At 35.3% G+C, this 22,990-nt stretch overlaps 1 protein-coding gene across 5 annotated transcripts in view; it reads right to left on the reverse strand.

The window, feature by feature from the left end:
* Positions 1-421: 421 nt before the first annotated feature.
* Positions 422-22,990, reverse strand: part of KIAA0825 (KIAA0825 ortholog) — a 457,524-nt gene continuing 434,955 nt past the window's right edge. For 3 of the 5 annotated variants that reach the window (XM_012477515.3, XM_064376142.1, XM_064376143.1), the window contains one exon: positions 423-3,078. In XM_012477515.3, coding sequence (XP_012332938.2) covers positions 2,961-3,078 — 118 coding nt within the window. In that variant the 3' untranslated portion in view covers positions 423-2,960. Of the gene's footprint in view, positions 3,079-22,990 lie in introns of all 5 variants that reach the window. The other 2 variants (XM_064376145.1, XM_064376144.1) reach the window with 1 other exon arrangement.

Raw genomic sequence — 22,990 nt, forward strand, 5'->3', positions numbered from 1 at the left:
TTAGATACATTTTATATTTCACTCAACTAATTCTTTAGTTCCAGGATTGCTGTATTCAGCCTTAAAAAGAAATGAATTTCTGTCATATGCTGCAACATGGATGAACCTTGATCACATTCTGCTAAGTGAAATAAGCCACTCCCTAAAAGACAAATAATGGTGATTCCACTTATGTGAGGTATCTAAAGTAGTCAAATGCAGAGAAGCAGAAATTAGAATTTACCAGGGGGTGGGGCAGAAGGAAAAAGGGAATGGTTGTTCAATGGGTATAGAGTTTCAGATTTATAAGATGACAAAGTTCTGGAGATCTGTTTCACAAGAATGTAAATAAATACACTAACACAACTAAACAGAACACAGAATGAAGCTAATACTTTATAGGAAGATAATATTTTGGTAATAAGCATATAGGGAGATATAAACTGTTAGGCTTCATTCCTATTGTTAACTTATACAAATGCGAAATAAATGTGAGAAACAAAAATTGTTTTGAAATACCACTTCTGACTATACTTTAAAAAAACTATTGAGTATAAAGTCAAATGACTTGTCATTTAACGCTCTCAATTATAAACTTTATTGCACTTATGCCTATAATAATTTCACTGAACAAGCACAGAATAGAGTTCAACTGCAAGCCCTCTTTCTCTACTACTTTTCTCTTCCTTTAAACTCATCCTATTATCCCCTTACTATACTCCTTTCCTTTCAAAAAGGAGCCACAGAAAATATTTTTTTTCTGGAGGAACAAAATTACTTCCCAGGATTAGTATAGGAATATATGAATTCAATAATAGCTTTAAAAGATGACCTTTAGATATATTAGAAGATTATCTAAATGTGAAATCTGGTAACTTTATAAGATTGTTATATTTGGTTTATTGGATTAATTTATTTTAAACTTTCCATTTTTGCATTTGATCCAATGAAATACAGTTACATAGATTTAGTACACAGACCACCACTTAGCTGGAGGAATAAAGTAAACTGTTGCCTTATGTTGATTATTATAGTAACCTGTTTAAAGATCAGATTTGATGGAATGTCCAGTTCTCATAAAATTTTCTTACCATTTTCTAAATGGTCTTCATAGAACTTTAGAAATTACTTCAACCAAATCTTAAAAACACTTGGTTTATGATTATACTGGCCAACTAAAGTACATCTTTTAAAAATAAAATGTGTTATTTGGCAGGCAGCTGTCTACATGGCCATTTATGTATCTTTATTTAAAGAAAAAATGTAAGAGATTTCCTAATGTGGCCTCCTCTGCACCCCAAGCTTTTACTCTTTGAAAAATGCATGAGTACTTTCCTTTGGAAATCATGTAGCCTACACATATTTTATAAAAATCACAGAATGTGGGAGTATGGACAATTTATTATATATCTGAGAACATCAGAAACCATGAAATTTGATGTCATATGGTCTAAAATAGCCCATGATGTAAGGCTTCAGGGCCTGGTGTGATAGCTGACGCCTATAATTCCAGTGCTTTGAGAGACAGAGGTGGGAGCATCACTTGAGGCAAGGAGTTCAAGTTCACCCTGTGCAACACAGTGAGACCCCATCTCTACAAAAAATTTTTTAAAATTAACCAGGTATGGTGACACGTAACGGTAGTTCTAGGTAGGCAAGGAGTTCAAGTCCAGCCTGGGTAACATAGTGAGACCCTATCTTTAAAAAAATCTTTTTTTAAATTAACGAAGTGTGATGGCATGCAACTGTAGTTCTAGCTACTTAGGAGGCTGAGGCAGAAGTATTGCTTGAGCCCATGAGTTCCAGGTTACAATGAACTATGATCATGCCACTGGACTACATTCTAATTAACAGAGCAAGACCCTCTTTCTAAAATGAATATTTATACACACACACACACACACACACACACAAGGCTTCTCCCAGATGTTCTTAGACTGCTCAACTGTGTAATTCTTTTTGTTGTCTTTTTCTTTCACTGGCAGCTATTTAATCAATTGTGTTCACTAATTGCCCACTTGATGAAATAACAATGTGGCAGGCATACAGGGAGTCATAAAGGGAGACTTCACATTATATCATAAGATCTTCAAGGTCTTCATAATCTAATGTCAGGCACTGATAGGAAGGATATTTATTTGTGTGTGTGTGTGTGTGTTTATCAATATAATGGAAATTTTTTAAAGTAACCCATTATGGATAATGAGCTAATGAGCTTTGGGATAAAGATTGCTGGAATGAGTTTTGTGACTAATTTTGGGAGAAAGATGGATTCTGGTTGGAAAAAATGGCAAGTGTTTGTGGCTTGAACCAAGAGGATGGCAAGCAATTATCTGAACATGGAGCCATTTGGTATAGGACCTAAATATATATGAGTAGAAGTTTGAATCTGATTGAGGAGGAAGTCTGAAAACCACTACAAGCAGAGGTGTGACTAAACTTAGAGATCAGGAGAATGCTTTTTTTTTTTTTTGCTTTAATTAGATAAATTGAATGAGGAAAGCTGGCACAATTGTGGGTAGTAAAGGCAGTTAAGATTGGGACTTGGGCTACAGCTACAACAAAATTAAATTAAAATTTTCAGATGACCTCAGGGGGCTATGTGACTCCACTCAACTTAACATCCAAATGTTGCATCTAAAAAATCCTTAAAAAAATATTTCCGAACATTTTTGCCTGTTGCCATAGATACTTCAAGACTGAAAGGAGAAAAAAAAATAATTCAAAGGGAACACGAGATGGCAGCAGTTATATAAAGAGAAAGATTGGGGAAAGAAAAAACATTTGAAATTATTTTTAAAATAAAAAAAATACGTAGCACCTTATTCTTTATGTGCTGTATTCCTTTTGAGTACAGAGATTACTCAGTCATTGGTTTCATGCTTCACAACACATATGAGGTTCATTCTGACTCTGGTAAAAATCCTACTCCATTACATGTGATTGTTTCCTAAAATAAAGGTGTTGCTGTTTTCTGCAGATTACTGTTCCTCTGTGTTATCTGAGGCAGAAGAGTTATGTATGGTGCAAATTTGTTTTAAGTGCTCCAGCATTGCTTTTTCTTCCTCTTCTAGGGTTTCCTCCTTCTTCATTTCCCACCTAAAAGAAAAATCATATCTTAGCATTTTTGTAACTTTCAAACCACAGGTCAACACTCAGTTAATCAAGGCTTGAATATGTAATCATTGGCTTATTGAGTCATCTGTTTCTCCTTGTTTATTCTTCACTGACTGCCTCTTGGGCAACACAATTAATTGGCACTTCTGGAGAGTGGGCCAGGAAAGTGGGAGACTCAGGTAGAGTGAAATCAGCACCACTTGAGGATAAAGTTTTTAAAGAATTGTTTCAAATGAGGTTTCTGTATTTCCTGGATTTTAAAAATGTATGCGGCCTATGAAAATACACATATAAATAAAATATAGAATTAGCAACTAATAAGCAAATACTTTTCATTGTATATTTTCCATCACTGATTAACCAGATTAGTGGTTTTAAGTTGCAGGGAGGTTTGCCAGGAAGACCTTAGCAGAAAGAAGAATATCAAGCCTACTTGGATATACCTTAAGGGCAGGTCAGTCTATTCCTTGAAATAAGATCAGATTTGAAGCAATCAAGTTCAGTCACTCTAGAAAAGTGCAAATTGTTAGCAAGATTCCAAAGAACATTTACAAGAAGAAGAGATTAAAGACTTTCTAATTCTGGATGATTAAGAGATACAGAATAAAATCTTAGACTCTCAAGCTATATACATATGAATATAATCATGAAAAGTAAATATCATCACAATAACCTGAGCACACTTATTTCTTCCTTTCTATCCACTCTCTTCACCTCCCCAGGACTGCCCAGGGTATACTGAACCCAGCATTCTAACAGTTTCATTCTCCTCTCCTCACTCTTATTTCTATCACTCTCTAAGCTGTCCACCATGATGTACTGTTACAAAAGAATGTTAAAACCGGTGCTGATACTGTCTAAAAGATCCTCTGTTATAAAGGCTTCAGCAGGGTAGAATTTCTAATAACAAACAAGCAGCTACTCACTGAACATCCTCCAGAAATCCTCATTGTGTTATAATCCAAATTCTGGGATAACAAATAGCCCGCACACATGAATTTAGGGTGGAATTTTCTGGTTTTGTTTGAGTGATGAAAAGAAAGCAAGTATATTTTCTTTGCTGTTGTTATTTGGGTTTGTTTTGTTTTGTTTTGTTTTAGAAACAGGGTCTCCCTCTGTTACCTAGGCTGGAGTGCAGTGGCACTATCAAGGCTCACTGCAGCTTCAACCTCCAGGGCTCAAGTGATTTTCCTGCCTCAGACTCCCAAGTAGCTGAGACTACAGGTGCACACTACCACGCCTGGCTGATTTTTTAATTTTTTGTAGAGACAGGGTCTCCCCTATGTTGTCCAGGCTGGTCTTCACCTCCTGGGCTCAAGTGATCCTCCTGCCTCAGCCTCCCAAAGTGCTAGGATTACAGGTGTAAGCCACCGTGCCTAGCCTTGCACTTTCCATAGAGCCCTCATAATAGGATGTCTGTTCCCATACAAGTTCCCTTGTTTGAGTACTGAATTCAGTATGTTGTGGCCAGTCCTGGCAGGGAAGAGAGAAGAAAGAGGGGAGGCATGGAGAGAAGAAAGAGGATTATCTGAAAAGTGACACCTGGTTTTAATTTATATTTCTGCTTCACCCTTTGCCGAGGATTCTCCTCATTTCCTAGCATCAATCTTGTCTTGATCTAAAAACTGCTATTTTTGGCTGCTTTAGTTTTTACATGTTTCCATATGGTTGAAGTTAGGTCATTGGTCTAACAGGTTTTAATAAAAACATGAATGAAAAAAAGTTTTTCATTGCCACACTATTCAAAGCCACATCACAAGGAAAATCCATATTTGGGGATTTACAATTTACCCCACAAGGTTTTCTTACACTGCTTTCATGGAATTTTAATGACAAAAAGCTCTCCCTATCCATTTTGTATGTGTGAAATTGGGCATCGCTAATATTCATGTTAAATTGAGCTCTTCCCAAGCAGGAAAATAAATACTGGAAAATACTTACATAGCATTAATTAATGGTTAATCATTCTTTTAAACACTTGACATATCACTCTTTAAATTCTCAATTAAACATGTTATTATTCCTATTCTACGGATTACTAAACTGAGGTACAGAGTGTTAAAATCACTTGCCTGAGTATCTTTGTATTGAACTCAGAGACTCAGGCTCTGGAATCTAGACTTGCAAATGCAATTAACAACCATGGCTTAAAGACCATTTTCAGCTAATATAAATTACTGTTAAAAAAAAAGTTTAAATATTTTGCTTTCCAAAAACTATTGCCCAAATTGTGCTAGATATTACATAAAAGAACCATCTAGTCATCATGTAATCTTAAAACAAATCCAAACATGAGAAATGAGGTTTGCCTTTTATCCCCCTCCCATGTAAAGGTGCTAATATTGTCTGAGTAAATGAATTATTCTATGAATGTCAACAGAATAAAGTATGTAATATGCACATAAATATTTTGATCATTGTCTCTACTTGTGAAAATTGAAAGTAGTCTCTGCTTGATTAAAAAATCCATATAATTAATGTAATTTAAATGAATTGTATACATAATAGAATCCATGATCAGGATTTTTGAAGCTTCATGACAATTATAGGCACTTCACAGTATAATTGAGCTGTTAGTAATTAATGATATTAGGCAAAGTTATTTACCTACCACAACCTTATTATATTTGTTTTGTGCTTATTAAGAAGAAATCATTTCATAAGAGGATAAAAATGATGACGAAGATGGATGAAAAAATAATATTAGAACTATATTTTCCTTAATAGTTTTAGTCATATTGAATGAAAGCATTAGAGATTTGAAATGTATATTTATCACATTGTTATATTTCACATCTGTAGGTTCTTAACAGAAGTTTTTCTTTAATTCCATCACGGTTTTGGGTTTTGTTAATACAATGCAAAAACAAGTCAATTCTGTTTTTAAAAACTATTGAAAGAGAAAAGAATCTACAGTTTGTTAAACATAATTGAATGAGCAATTGTTTGTTACAAATCTTTATTCCTAAATTCCCCTAATATATTTAATATCTGTGGTGGAAAAAGCATATCCCTACAGAAACCAGAAAATGTTGGAAGTAGCATATTCTGGTTCCTCCCAAAAAGCATTGTGAGGTAAGTATATTTTTTATTTTCCTAACTTTGGTAGCCTGCCCTTTTATATTATTGCTAAATTCCCCACCTGCCTACTATTGTAGAAGAATTGCAACCTGGCCCCCACAGCTGGTGGCAATGACTATGCTGTATCTTAGACACTAATGAGCAGTAAAGTCTCATGAGACTCCACTGATCTGTACCATGATATTAACTGTCTTCTGGAATTGGCTCCATCTGTATGGCTCCTGGGTGGTTAGATATGGGTCCCTTTTCCTAGGCAAGCACAATAGGGACTCTAAAGCTTAGACTGAGATACTCCTCTAACAAAATCAGCAGTAACAACTTTGTTCATTTGTATCATTCTGATTAACTTGGTTGCTCTTAGGCTTGGTGCATGTTCCTGAATTTATACACATTCATTCCTCAAGAAGATATATCTGCTTGCTACTCTGGATATTTTATTAATATTAGCATGTATTATAGAGCTTTTCCATGTGCCATACCATGAGCTAAGACCTTTCTATTTTTGCTTACCTCAATGAGCAATTGTGGATATGCAGTCCCACAAGGAGACCTTGAGGGGTGAAAAATAAAAACAGTCACAGATCAGTGAACAACTATTCTAATGATCAGTTTTATAGAATCTTTTATTTGGGGAGGTTTCGGGGATGACTGTGTGCTAGAGCCAACTAGGAGAGCATCTCTCAGGGACATGCATAGTAAAGCATGGGGTATGGTCCAGGCTGTCACAGAAGCAAATCTTGGGTGGCCTGTACTGCAGAAAGGAGCAGCCAACACCAGACATACAAGGAGGGACAGGGTCTGGCGTGTGAGAAGCTCTTTGAGGCATTTAGTAGGAGAAAAGCATTTAAAATCTCTGAAATCAATAGTGTTCTGAGTAAGAGCACAGGCCCTGGAATCACTCTGCCTTTGTGTTGAATCCAAATGTAAACTTTCTAGATGAATCAACCCAGGCAAGTTTTTTAACCTCTTGGTGACTCAGGGTTCTTTCTCATCTATAAATATGGTCACACTGGAACACAGGCCCCCTTATTTGTTTATGTGCTGTCTATGACTGATCTCACTCAATAATGTCAAAGTTTAATGGTTGCAATTGAGACAGACTAAGACTGAATGTCCTGCAAAGCCTAAAGTGTTTATTATTTGGACTTTTTTTGGAGGAACATTGCCAAATTTGCACTAGAATGATAGTTCTTAACTGGGGTGACAATGCCTCCCTATAGGGAAACATGGAGGGCATTGTTGGCTGACATTATGTCTAGAGAGTGCTTCTCCTAGGACCTAGACAACACAGATGGCAACATCTTTAATGTACAACAATGCCACACAGTGAAGAGTTGTCTTCCCAAAATGTCAGTATATCTCCACTGACAAACATTGGCTTTAGAATCTCCAAATAATATTGACTAAGAATAGGTATACTAAAATAGGAAGAATCCCTATCTAATTTCTGATTTTAATTGAAATAATTTTAGTCTTTTACTGTTTAGAGTACTGTTTGCTGCAGAATGAGGGTTTAGAAGTCATGGTGCTGGATTTAAATCCTTTATAAGCAGTGTGGCCTTGGGCAATGCAGTGAGTGCTTCAGTTTCCTTATCTATAGAATGGTAATAATAATAATGCCTGCTTCACAGGGTTGGAATAAGGTAGAAGAGATTAAACACACATAAAACATAAAATAATGCCTAGTTTATAGCAAGCACTCAACAGGCGATGATGATGATGATGATGATGATATTGATGATGATATTGATGATGATGATGATGATGACTTGGCATATTGGTTAAGGTTGCAAGTAGGAGAAGTCCTGGGTATGGTCAGTTACATAAATAGGGGGTTATTGTCCTCATATAATAAGAATGCAGGGGTGGGTGATTGTTGGCATAGGTTAAGTAGTTTAGCAACAGCAAGGCTGATGTTTCTGTGGTTCTCTTGTCCTTTATCTCATGGTCCCAATATAGGTGTTGCAGCTTCAGCCTTCATGTCCTCATTCTGAGGCAGGAGGAAGGAGTATGGGTCCACTCGTCTCGTTTTTATCAGGGTAATAAAACCTCTCCCAGATTCCTCCCAGTAGACATTGGAGCCATCCTGTCTAGGCTTGAATCCTGACTTTGCCACTTACTAGCTCTGTGATATTGAACACATTTGTTAACTTCTCTGTGCATCAATTCTCTTATATGCCAAATAGGGGGTGCTAGTGGTATACATCCATCTCAAGGCCTTGTAAATAGTGGATGAGCTATAAAATTAAGTCCTTCATAGAATGTTACTCTTATTTTGTGAGATTCTGCTTGTGTCAAGTGGTTTCCTCAGAGCTCCTAAATTGATATGCTTTCTCATGCTCTCTGTCTTTCAAATTGTTTTATCTGATAAATTCTCTTTTCTATCAATCAATCAATAATATAATATTGCAATAAATAAATTCAAATAAAGAAATAATACTGCAACATATACAAATATATATGTATATGATCGTGTTGTCATTCCCTTTTGTTTTTCATGATGGAAATGTTTTATGCTAGTCCACTCTGTTCACCCTATCATGGCCAAGGTTGTTTTTGTTTTCCTATAATCATTTTGCTGCATTTTTCAAACACAGATGGCATTTGATCATATTTTTGGCATATCTCCCTAAATACCAATAAAATACTTGAATATAAAAATGTAACTTAAGCCTCCTGTTTAATGTTATTATGAAACATTTATATAGTGCTTTATATTTACAAAGTGCTTTACAATTACTTATTAGTTAACTGTACTGTTAAATAACATTAACCATCTGGCCAAATCAATGATTTCAAATTGTTCTACCAGTTGGTAGCTAAGGAGTGAAGAGTAAAGTCATATTGGATTTTATTCTTCAAGAAAAATCCTTGTTGTCTGTCTCTCTTCTACATTGCACAGTGCAGACTGGTTTTTCAGAGGGAGCTTCATATCAGAGGGGAAAGTAATGTCTCTGTTATCTTCTTTCTGCTGTTCTCTACATGTGAGCTCTTCTCAGGACCAGTCCTAGACCATATTCTCTTCTCCCTTGGAGAAGAAAAGAAACCTACTCATTCTTCTCAGACCCAGTCCACAGCCCATGTCTTTCATGAAGAACTTCCAACTACCTATGTCTGATGTGTGATCATCCTTCTCCTTTGAGTCCTATAGTATCTACTGTCTGTGCTTATGGACATCAGGTCAATTTTGGTTAAGTAGCCACATAGTGCTTTGTTATATCTTTTCTATTACTTTATTGAGCTGTTATTTCATTGTTGCATTAAAATTTTTTTCACATGTATCTTTTCATCTATACTTGCAGTTTGCTGAAGAAGACTTCATTATTGTAGCTTTTGTTTCAAATATTTTATTTCAAATATCATATATTCTTTTTCAAAAAGAAATGAGATGGATTTTTTATGAGCCTTGGAAATGTTTTTGAACATATTTATCAACTATTAACAGTTTTCTTATATAATATGACAAATGCAAAACCAAACACATAGAAATTGACCTTTTCACATTCATGACATCTTTGTTATCATTTGCTTTTAATAAACATGACAGAGTGAGGACATTTGAAATGCTGCTGCTCAAGTTATATTGTTAGAAGCAAGAAAATGCCACCTAAGCTGAGGCCACTTAATTCAGCTTTTAAAAAGCATTGAAAAGTGTAGGGAGAGTGGATTCTTCTGTTTTTGATTCAGCCTCTAAATGACACCACATGACTTGACCTACATACAATCTCTCCTTTATCTTATTTTTCAGCATTTACATCCCTTTTAACATGAAACTTTTAAAGAATCTATAGGTTAATTATAATTTCCAGAGATATAAATGGTAAGGATAGAGAGGCTTAGGACACAGGACATCTGGAATAGATGGTTACTTTTCTATGAAAACTCTCCTGGGAACGCAACTGGAAGCAAATTCAAAAAGTATTTAGTTTTGGTTTTTGGTTTTTTTTTTTTTTTTTTTTTTAGAGTCAGGGTCTCACTCTGTTGCCCAGGCTGGAGTGTAGTGGCACGATCATAGTTCATTATAGTATAGCCTCAAACTGCTGGGCTTAAGTGATTCTGCTGCCTCAGCCTCCCAAGTAGCTAGGACTACAGGTGTGCATCACCATGGTCACATATTTTTTTTTTTTAACATTTTTCTGTAGAGAAGCGATCTCACTTTGTTGCCCAAGGTCTCAAACTCCCGGCCTCAGGCAATCTTCCTGCCTTGTCCTCCCAAAGCATTGGGATTATACGTGTCAGCTAACATTCCTAGTCTGGTTATGCTATTTAATGATCACAGAATAACAACATTACTTGGCTTTCCATGATTCAGAGAAATTGCAGATGGATGTCATGTTATTTCTTCTCCAAAACAAGCAAACGAACCGTTATGTCCCCTACTCCAATGCTTCCCACCCCCTACAATGTACAAATATCTTAGTTTGGCTCAAGTAACATATTTCAAATAGCTGGTGTAGTGTTCTGTACCCTATAACCTGTATTTTTTAAGCTCTGGCAAAATATCTGTTGATTGGTATGTGTTAGAAGTTTAAGTGTTACTGTATTATTCTTAGGTAGTGAGTAGTAATTGATATCTCAAAAGGTATTATTTGTTAATTTTATGAATGATGAAAATTATGGCTCTTCGAGCATTACAATTAGTTTACCCATCCTTAGTTTTTGTATCACTATTTGTTTCTTAAAGTCTAAAATTCAAAGACCATACAAAAAGGCAATAACTTCCTGCAAGTTCATTTATTTACTAACTATACCTTTTACAAAATGAGATAGTGGTATAAAGAAAAAAGATATTCAGTAACTTCAGTTATTTGGTACCTGACTAGTATTTTTGACCAATGTAAAAAGGTTTTAAACAAACTTTGCTTAGCAAAGTACTTAATTTAGGTCACATGTGTGAGACCTTTTGTAGGTCACTATTTAAACATTTAATTTCTGGTGATGTGACACCAAAAACCTAATGTTTAATTTAATTTGATTGATCTCAATAACCTTTTGCTTCCTCTGACTTTCTGTACCACTTTTTTTCTTTAGTATGTAACTATATCATCATCTCATTTGGGTCTCTGGTTGTTGATTGCCTTGCTTGTCCTATCAGTTTAGAAGCTTCTCAAAGGCATACACAGTAGAACTGTCAAAAAAAAAAACAAAACTGTCATTTTAATTATCATAACCAGCTTTGATGTAAACAGGATGTTATTATAGTTAATTCTTAGAAACTGTGTATCAGTAAAGCCTTCTAAATTTAGTCATCAGTAAAATATAACCATTCATGTTTCCATTCTGGGTAATGTAAATAACTGAGTTTAACAGTATTTAGGTCCTCAATTTTTAGGGGATCAAAATACATAATACTAACTAAAATTTAATTTTATCTTTTATGATTCAGACAACACTTTCAGACTATACCATTTCTTAAAATATGGTGCTGTAGATATAGAACAAATAGAATAGTGACCCAAATGAGCATAAACTCTGGGACACTCTGTCTCAATGAATGGTAATGGTAGGAAATTAATTGTAATGGGCTCTGGTTATAAGTATGAAATTAGAAGGCCTTGTAAGTTACTTGTTATATTGAACTTTAGCATGTATAGCTTATGTTTTGAGAGATCAACTTTAGTTTGTATTCTATTTAATGTGTATCACAATGAGTCACATTTAGAAGAGTTTTACCATATGTAATTAACTTGCTTATTCATCTAGCAAACATTTGAGAGCCTGTTGACTTCAAAATGGTGTGCTAATCTAGATTCAATGCAATCTCTATCAAAATACCAATGACATTCCTCATACAAATAAAACAAAACAATCCTAAAGTTTATATGAAACCCCAAAAGATCCAAAAGAGCCAAAGCAATCCTAAGCAAAAAGAACAAAACTGGAGGAATCATATTATCTGACTTCAGATTATATGACAAAGGTATAGTAACCAAAGCAGCATGGTATTGGCATTAAAACAGACACATAGACTAATGGAGCAAAATAGAGAACTCAGAAACAATCCACACACCTACAGTGAACTCATTTTTAACAAAGGTTTTAAGAACATACACTGGGGAAAAGACAATCTCTTCAATAAATGGTTCTGGGAAAAATGGATATTCATATGCAGAAGAATGACACTAGGCCAAGCACGGTGGCTCATGCCTGTAATCCCAGCACTTTGGGAGGCCGAAGTGGGTGGATCATGAGGTCAGGAGTTTGAGAACAGCCTGACCAACATGGTAAATCCTCGTCTCTACTAACAATACAAAAATTAGCCAGGCATGGTGGTGTGTCCCTATAATCCCAGCTACTCAGGAGGCTGAGGCAGGAGAATTGCTTGAACCTGGGAGGTGGAGGTTGTGGTGAGCTGAGAGTGTGCCATTGCACTCCAGCCTGGGCTACATAGCAAGTCTCCATCACACACACAAAAAATGAAACTAGACTCCCATCTCTCACCATATAAAAAATCAAATCAAAATGGATTAAAGACTTAAAATATAAGACCTCAAACTATGAGACAAGAAAGCATTGGGAAACTCTTCAGGACATTGGTCTGGCTAATGATTTCTTGAATAATACCCTACAAGCACAGGAAACCAAAGCAAAAATGGACAAATGAGATCAAACAAGTTAAAAAGCTTCTGCATAACAAAGGATACAATCAGCAAAGTGAAAGGACAAACCACAAAATGGGAGAAAATATTTGCACACCACTCTTCTGACAAGGGATTAATAATCAGAATATAGAAGGAGCTCAAACAACCCTATAGAAAAAAAGTCTAACAATCTGATCAAAAGCTGGAAAAGATTTGAATAGAAATTTATTAAAAGAAGACATAAAAATGGCAAACAGGTATATGAAAAGGTGGTCAGCATCACTGTTCCTCAGAGAAATGCAAATCAAAATTACAATGAGACAGCATCTCGCCCTAGTTAAAATGGCTTATATCCAAAAGACAGGCAATAACAAATACTGGTGAGGATATAGAGAAAAGGGAACCCTTCCTCGTACACTGTTAGTGGGGGTGTAAATTAGTATAACCCCTATGGAGAACAGTTTGGAGGTTCCTCAGAAAACTAAAAATAAGCTACTATATGATCCAGCAAACCCACTGCTGGGTATACACCAAAAGGAAAGGAAACCAGTATATTAAAGAGATATCTATTACTCCTATGTTTGTTGTAGCACTGCTTACAAAGATTTGGAAGCAACCTAAGTGTCCAAGAATACATATATGGATAAAGAAAATGTGGTACATATACACAATGGAGTACTATTTGGCCATAACAGAATGAGATCCTGTCATTTGCAACAGCATAGATAGAACTGGAGATCATTATGTTAAGTGAAATAAGCCAGGCACAGGAAGATAAATTTCACATCTCCTCACTTACTTGTGGGGTCTAAAAATCAAAACAATTGAACTCATGGACATAAAGAGTAGAAGGATGGTTAGCAGAGGCTGGGAAGAGTAGTAAGGGGCTGGGGGTGAGGTGGGTATAGTTAATGGGTACAAAAAATAGTTAGAAACAATGAATAAGACCTATTATTTGATAGCACAATATTGTGACTATAGCTAATAAAACCTTAATTGTATATTTTAAAATAACTAAGAATGTAATTGGATTGTTTATAATTCAAAGGATAAATGCTTGAGGAAATGGACACCCAATTCTCCATGATGTGCTTATTTCACATTGCATGCTTGTATCACAACATCTCATGTACCCTATAAATATATACATCTTCTAGGTATCCACAAAAAAATTTAAAAAACAAAAAAACACTGTTCTAGGCAACAGTAGTGAGAAGAGCTGAATATGATCTTGTCCTCAGGGAGCTTATTCAGACAGAGAGAGTTCATTATATGGACTAAACTGAATAATTATTTTAAATCCAAATTCAAAATCCCATAAAGATTGTGTACAATATTTCAGTTTAGTATGAAATGTAAGTGGTAAAAGAAGGCATTGGTGCTGTTTTCTTAGGCTTCATTTTAGTAATTTGTTTGCAGAAAATATGTAATTCAGGCATTTCTTCTTTGACTCATGAAGTAATTGAGGGTAGCCTTAGGAACTAATTCATGTCATTTTATTTTTTTATTTTTTATTTTTTTCGAGACGGAGTCTCACTCTGTCACTGAGGCGGCAGTGCAGTGATGTGATCTTGGCTCAATGAAACCTCTGCCACCTGGGTTCAAGCAATTCTCCTGCCTCCCAGGTTCAAGCGATTCTCCTGCCTCAGCCTCCTGAGTAGCTGTGATTACAGGCGTGCACCACCGTGCCCAGCTAATTTTTGTATTTTTAGTAGAGACAGGGCTTCACCATGTTGGTGAGGCTGCTCTTGAACTCCTAACCTCGGTCATCTGCCTGCCTTGGCCTCCCAAAGTGCTCATGTCTTTCTTGACTCACTGGAAAGGTAGCAACATTAATGACAGAAAGCATTGTGATTTTCTTTGAGTAGTAAAATCATTATTAAATTCTATTGTAAGACTAGAAACTATGGAATTTGATGTTCTATAGTCCCAAAGGACAAGCCTTAGAGAAGGGACAGGTATAAGACTATCCTCTGTTTGTTTGAGAATAACTTCATTAGTATTATGATTCAGGAATAGTAGTGGGAAATCCATTACAAACCAGAATAATTAGCTTGAATTTAAATGGCACCATTATTTAGTAACTCCGTTATGCCCCCTGCTTACCCCAAGAAAAACCACTGGATTACTGTAAGTTTCTTCCCTTGAACACAGATAATCAGATGAGACCTATCCTCTTTCTGATACGTTCTGTGAATGATGAAAATCCACAAAAGCTTTTGCCTAATGTTTTAAAACCCACATTTTAAGAAATATGCATAGTTTCAGTCCATTGTCTTTAGCATACATTAGCAGAAATTAAGAAATCAACATTATTCTTTTTATGTAACTCAAAAGTTGATTTATCTTCTCAAAAATAGAGTTTAAAATTTCGCTATAGTTGTAATTTTCAACACTTTAATACTTTTGTTTTCCTCTGAACTTTGTATTGAATCTCTAAAGTAGTTAAATAACAGGGGTTTTATAAGGGAGTTACAAGGTCTTACATGTTTTCAGTAGGGCCTTTTGGGAATAAGTGGATGGCGAAAATCTCACTTTGCTAAGAGATCAGAGAGATCTTTACAACCTTATTTCTACTTCAATTTAGTTGTTTCCTCAAGCTAATTAAGGTGTATTAGTTTGGGGGAAACTCCATAGGAAAAAGGAAAATGTTAAGGAAACATAACCACACTAAAAGATCAAATAAAAGTTAAGAATATATAATTTATTTGTACTACTTTATTTTCAAATTTAATGATAGATTGGGATATTCTTTTTTAATATTACAGAGGTTCCATGAAATGCAAAGGACATTAAATTTTTATAGAATACTATAAATGGTAGTCACATCTTTGCCTTTAGAAGTTACAAAACATAGGCTTTTCTTAAAATAGGCAGAGTGAGCCATTCCCACTTCCCACAAGTTATTTTGACCTAATTGAATGCTTTGATCTTAAGAAAATGAAGTTTATTTATTTTACAAAAAGTCTCACAATTGTTACTATGGTATACTACTTAGAACCCCTGAAACCCAATGTTTTATATATATATAAAGATTCAATACAAAAACCCAATGTTTTATATTGGGTTTTAGGGGTTCTAAGTATATATATATAAAATATTTATTGTATATATATATACACAATATATATACAATATATAGAAATACATATATAGACATAGGCATATATTGTGTATATATATAATAGACATAAACACATATAATATACACATATAAAAACATATAAAATACATATAATAGACATAAACATATATTGTATATATATATATACACGATATATATAAAATATATAGAAATACATATAATAGACATAAACATAAAAATGCATATTTTAAAAATACATAGAAATAAACATAGTTATGTCCAAACTCAATACTATTATACATCAACACTTGCCATCATGAATTAGTAGTTTGGTTGCTTGCTTCAGCCAAGATTTTGTTATATGATTATGATAACTAGCTATTTCTGCAAGAATTCAAATGTTTCTTGCAAGGTTGTTGATTTCTTTAGCTACTACTAATGCAATAAAAGTAATCTTTCCAAGCTCAGGAACAAGCAACAAAACCCTTAATTTGAATTTATAGCCTTCAGAGACAATCTGCAGGACGACTTAACTGTCCAAGCAATTTATTTTAATTAATATGATTTGTTCTATATATTTAAGTAGGAGAGTTATATACCAACAAATGAGACAAATAAGAATGCTAACAGTAACATTTTAAATAGTTATGGCTTAGGGAAAACATAAACGGAAGCACAGCCATCAGTAGTAATGGAATCTGAACTTTTCTGTTATCAGTAAATCATCCACATCTCCACAGAGACTTCGTTTCCACCATTGGATTTTAAAAAATTATAAGAGTTTAGATAGAAGGCCAAAGTCATACTATTTGGCCAGAATTTAGTGCTGAGGTAGAAAAATGTCACTTACTAAGAGAAGTGTCAGTACTACTATATACTGCCAGAACCATATTGCTGATTTTCTTCAGAGTAATGCATAATTTAATCAATCAAAAGAAAAAAATGTATTTTTTTTCCTGTTAACTTGATATATCTGGAAATTTTCATGGACTATGCTCTATAGACACTTGGTGTTTATTCCATATATTTAACTGTTATGTTAAAAGACAGTTAAACTGTGTCAAGCAATACTGCTCTGCTCTAAAAATCATAAAAACAATTCTGTTTTCATCAACAAAAGTATTACATATTTACAAATCTAAAGTTATTCAAAAATTGAGGGTGTTTTTACAAGCCTATGTAAAGACAAAACCAATTGTTTAGACAACACAGTTGTCACAAGGCCAAACATGGACTAACCTCTTCTGGAAATGAGAATCTGAATAAAAGTATCATTTAGAAACAGTCTATTAGCTGAAGAGCCTGTTTACAATTGTGTCATTCCAACTAACAGTAATATTGTGTTCAGAAAAGGATTTGAAATATAAACCTGGTTCATATTTTGATTGAAATTGACTAAGAAGTTTAAAAATTTAAAACTGGCCGGGCACGGTTAGTTCATGCCTGTAATCCCAGCACTTTGGGAGGCTTAGGCAGGTGGATCACCTGAGGTCAGGAGTTCAAGACCAGTCTGGCTAACATGGTGAAACCCTGTCTATACTGAAAATACAAAAATTAGCCAGTGTGGTGGCACATGCCTATAATACCAGCAACTCGGGGAGCTGAAACAGGAGAATCACTTGAGTCCAGGAAGCAGAGGTTGCAGTGAGCCAAGATCATACCACTGCACTCCAGCCTGGGTGACAGAGAAAAAAAAAAGATATAGAATTCAGGAGAAAATGACAACTTTGCATGCTTGATGGTGCCTTTACTCTTTGTTGAGTCACTAACTGTATGTTCATATTCACAGAGATTCCAAAGTTCATTCCTTTCATTCTTTCAGGAATTAAAGTATTTACTGAATGACTATTGTGTTCTGGGCACTGTACAGGTTTGGGCATGTAATAATATCAATAATAACAGCTAATACTTATTTAGCAATTTCAATTTCCATGAGGCACTATTCTAAATACTTTGCATATATTAATTCATTTAGCCCACACGATTTTATGAGATGGATTAATTATTATTATTGCTACAGACCAGGAATTACTCAAAGTCACTGATCAATGGTACAGCCAGGATTCTAACCCAAGCAACTAGATCCAGAGTTAATGCTCTTACCCATTATGGTATAGCTCCTACTGTAAGCTATGTCTCTCTAGGTCTCTATGTTTCATATAATAATAGTGAAACATGAACTACTCTCATGGAGTTTCAGATCCACTTGAGATACCATTACTTTCACAGTGGTGGCAGATTAACGATGTCTCAAAATATTTATCATTTTAGCTACTTGGGGATGACATGATCCATTCCTCTATTCCTTTCCTTACTCCTGGAAGAACTAACAAGAAGTACTGCTAGGCCGGGCGTGGTGGCTCACACCTGTAATCCCGGCACTTTGGGAGGCCAAGGCAGGCGGATCACAAAGCCAAGAGATCGAGACTATCCTGGCAACATGGTGAAACCTCGTCTCTGCTAAATATACAAAAAACTTAGCTGGGCATGGTGGCATGCACCTGTAGTCCCAGCTACTCAGGAGGCTGAGGCAGGAGAATTGCTTGAACCCAGGAGGTGGAGGTTGTAGTGAGCCAAGATTTCACCACTGCACTCCAGCCTGGTGACAGAGCAAGATTCCATCTAAAAAAAAAAAAATACTGCTTCCTCCAACTTCATGCTGCATCAAGGAGGCTGAGAGGCAGGTCTAACTCAGTGGTGTCAAGTAGGCAGGTAATGTGGCTAGAAGGCTGACAGTTTGCTGTACACATAGACTGTAACTATTCCTAAGATAGGCCAAAAGGAAGAAGCCTGGAACAAAATGAAGATGAAAGCTTCATTCAAAGCTCCTAAACACTACAATGTGGAGGGACTATAGGGAGCTGAGGCTTAGAGAAAGTAACTTCTGATGTCACAAAACAGGCCCTGGGGATCACAAAGTGATCTTTCTACCTATCATACCAGCCCCAAGAAGTTTGGAAAAGAGCATCCTTGAACAAAATAGCTGAATTTTACATGAAATGTGTGCTTATCACATCATTCATGGAATATGACACGCTTTCATCTCACCATGTTTTGATGGGTCAGAAAGGTCAAATGATTTGGTAAACAGAAGCATTAATTACACGGAAAGTGTGGCCTAAGGAGCCAAAAACCGCTCTGAATCATTTGAAACTAGTACCAACATCAATAGACTAAAATTTTGATAGGAGTGTGATATGGTTTGGCTGTGTCGCCACCCAAATCTCATCTTGACTTGTTACTCTCACAATTCCCACATGTTGTGGGAGGAACCTGGTGGGAGGCGATTGAATTATGGGGGTGGGTCTTTCCTGTGCTGTTCTCATGATAGTGAATGAGTCTCACACAAGGTCTGATGGTTTTAAAAACAGGAGTTTCCCTGCACAAGCTCTTTTTTTTTTTTTTTTTGCCTGCTGCCATCTATGTAAGATGTGACTTGCTCCTTCCACCATCATTGTAAGGCCTTCCTAGCCTTGCAGAACTGTAAGTCCATTAAACCGCCTTTTCTTCCCAGTATCAGGTATGTCTTTATCAGAAGTGTGGAAACAGACTAATACAGAGTGCAAATGCCTTTGAATTTTTGTAAAATAACTTTGATATCTACTTGAATGTAAATTCTATGAGGGTAAAGACCTTGTTTATCATATTTACCACATTGTTCTTAGTGCCTGGAACATTGTTTGGCAAGTAATATCTACTCAATAAATATTTAAGTGAATGACCCAACTTCAGGAAAATGTCAGCAGAATTAACTTTTCTTCAAAACAAAATCTAGCTTTAAAAACGTTCTTGAGCCATGTATGTATTTTACTAATTATAAAATTACATGGTTTAATTAAGATTATTTGCCATTATTGTAATTCCCGTCTTCTGTACTCTGTCTTATTCCCTTTAAGGTGGTAGTGGCAATGTGATGATTTACTCTAGCCAATGAAAATAAGTGAAAGAAATGCACTTATCCCCCTTTTTTGGCAGAAGATACTGTGAGAGAGTGCAAATAAAACAGAAAGATCCTTAAGACATCCCAGTATATGCAGAGAAAAAAACAAAAAAGATACAAGATAATGCGCCTCACTATATTTCAACATTGAATGTTCCATTAGGATTCCTCACTGAAGATAGTGACGTGAGATTCTCAGATGTTGGGGAAATATTTGTTATAGAGTTAAGAGAAAACACTTATATAATAATAAAATAGATGGAAATAATTTACATAGAAGATAAAAATTATAGAATTAAAGTAAATTAGAGTAGAAAAAGCATTGGAAATCTTCTGTGTACTTCCCCATTTTACAGAAACTGATGCCCAGAGAGTACAGTTTGTCACAGGTCAATCTTGGACTTGAACTCAGGATTCTTGATTACTTGTCTGAAATTCATTATTGCCATGTCATACTAGCTGCTATAATAGACTGATGCCCACAGGACTCAGGGTCAGGACTATCAGTTTTGCAAAATGTATGGATAGTTGCTTAGAGCTATTGACTGGCTACATACAGATTGACTGCAGAGAAATCTCATAGTCTACATGTTAGTTATTCAATACTGCATAACAAATTATCCCCCAAATACTCAGCAGCTTAAAACAATAAACATTTATTAATTCACACAGCTTTTGAGTGACTTATTTGGTTAGTTCTAGTTCAGAGTCTCTCATATGTTTGTAGTCAAAATGACCCAAATTTTTGTCCAGCAATATAGATAGAGCAAGCTTCTTTAAGTTAGAAAACTTATCAATATTTAGGTAAATAATTACTTCTAGAGTTTTGTTTGCCTCATCTATGGACCCACTATACTGATGGTCTGCTTTCATTGCTCACTTGCGATGGAATGTGGTAGAGGTGTATGAAATTTTACAGCCAGGTTAGATTCACTCTTGAGTAAAGTAAATTAAACTTATATTGGCTTCAGTTTTTTCATCTTCAAATAAGGATCATAATACCTAATTTGTAAAGTTATTGTGAAGATTAAGGTAAATTAGGCAAAGATTTGGTACTGTGCTTGGCATATGAGAGATTCCTCATAAATGAGGGTTGGTATTATTACTGTCCTTCATAATACCTTGCTTTCTAGATATGAAGCTATTATTTTTAGTTATAAAATTAAATTCTGGAATAATTTACAGAAAATAACTATTTTAATTTATAGAAATAGATTAAGCAAATGTGAGACAATTGGCAACACTTCTATATCAAGCTCTTTCAGTTACCAGGGCAAATACCATAGGAAACTAGGGAATGAGAACAGATGCCTTGCCATCTTCTCAGGGTTTCTGCTTAATACTTCTCTTAATGTTACAGTTACTGTTGCACAGTAAAGCCATTGGAAAGGTCACAGTGGGAAGAGTTTGTCTCTACTCCATGATGTCTGAAAGAGACTCAAAGATTGGGAGACACTTATCTGAAGCATCTTTATTCATATATCTAGTGGGTGGTATTGGCTATCTGAGGGACATTCAGCTAATATGGTTAGCAAGAGAATCTACACTTCATCTTTCCATGTGGCCTGGGTTTCCTCATAACATGGCAGCTTCCCGTTGGTCAGACTTCTTACATAATAGCTCAGGGTTCCAAGAGCAGTGTCTAAGTTCAGAAGCTGCATTGCTTTTTATGATCCAGCCTTGAAATTCACATAGCACCATTTCTATAGCATTCGATTGGTTACAAAGGAGTCATCAGCTCCCAGATTCAAGGGGAGGAAAACGAGGCTCCATCTCTTGATGGGGGCATGGCAAGGTTTTAGAACAGTATGTGAGTGGGTAGATGTACTGTTGCCATCATCTTTAAAAAATACAATCCACCACACTTAGAGAAGTGAAGTAGAGACCCTTAGGTGGGCAGGGCAAGCCTCAGAACAGGGAGAGAGGCTCCCAGACATGCTTACATACACACACCTCTGCAAATCATCACAACCTGCTAGTTTTCATTCTAGATCCTAGACTCTCCAATTGTACTCATTTTATAGCCCTTAGGCAAGCTGTGTTGTTCAATAGCTGCATGAAATATCGAATATATCACGTATCCAGACTTTGTTTCTCTTTCTAAGATTCTTGGCTTGATCTCTTTCTTGCTTTTTCAACTTAAAATATTTAACATGAAATCACCACTGCAATGTGGGGCTCCCATAGACAAATTTAAACGTTTAATAATTTATCATTTCCACCTTTGAGACTTTTACTCTGTAAGTTAAAAACAAAAACAAAACAAAGCAAAGGCCAACACATTAACCAATGGAAGTCTAAGCTTTGGAAAAATCCAGGAAAGTAACACCAAGTCCAAGATCAATCGAAACTCTAAGCACGTTTTGCTTGCATTTCTCCCTTGTTTCTAATTTAATAAATGTCTTTCAGAATGGAGTTTGCAAATCCAAGTTAAATATATATATATATATATATGTGTGTATGTATAGATATATGTGTTTGTGTATATATATATATATATTCAAAATGCTTATTCCCTTTTGGCTTCTGCATCAAATCAATTGTGTACATTTCATAAATATAAACATAAGACATATTTGCTAAGGAATTACATTTGTTGATGTGGCAGCCTCATGGCTTAAAGTATAAAACATTCATACCTTGTCAATTATGAATTACATCTCCCCATTTGTATAGAATATGGAACTTATTTGAGTACTAGCTAAAAATGTATGTGATACTATTTCAGATGTAAGTGTTGCTTTAAAAAAAATCAAGCTTATCCTGCCTTAAGAGGTCAAACATCTGAAAACTGTAATCCTTTTAAATAAAAAAAACTCTGTCTTTTGCTAATTTATTCAGATTTTTTTCCTAATACATCCAATTACCAACCCTATCAGTCCATTCCCTTTGATTTATCTTTTAGTCAGATGAGTGTCATAATAGGAAGGCAGCATGAATACCCTTTAATACTTACAGATTTTTTTTTCAAACTTAAACATCTTCCTTCCTAAGCAGAATTTATGGACTGACTCACTCTTACAGCTATCACCCTGGATGCCCTTTTCCCATTTCATTACCATATTGTGGATGAACAAATCATTGGTATGGTATTTATCTTGATAGGCAGTGAAAAAAGAAGTCTTGCCCCTAAAAGCTATGCTATGTTTCTAACCCTTCTTTATGAGGCATCTCCCAGCAGCACTCTCATTGCAGAATAAATGGTGG

This window comes from Aotus nancymaae, unplaced genomic scaffold (assembly GCF_030222135.1).
Source record: "Aotus nancymaae isolate 86718 unplaced genomic scaffold, 86718_ANA_hifiasm-v0.15.2.pri h1tg000014l, whole genome shotgun sequence".
Lineage (NCBI taxonomy): Eukaryota > Metazoa > Chordata > Mammalia > Primates > Aotidae > Aotus > Aotus nancymaae.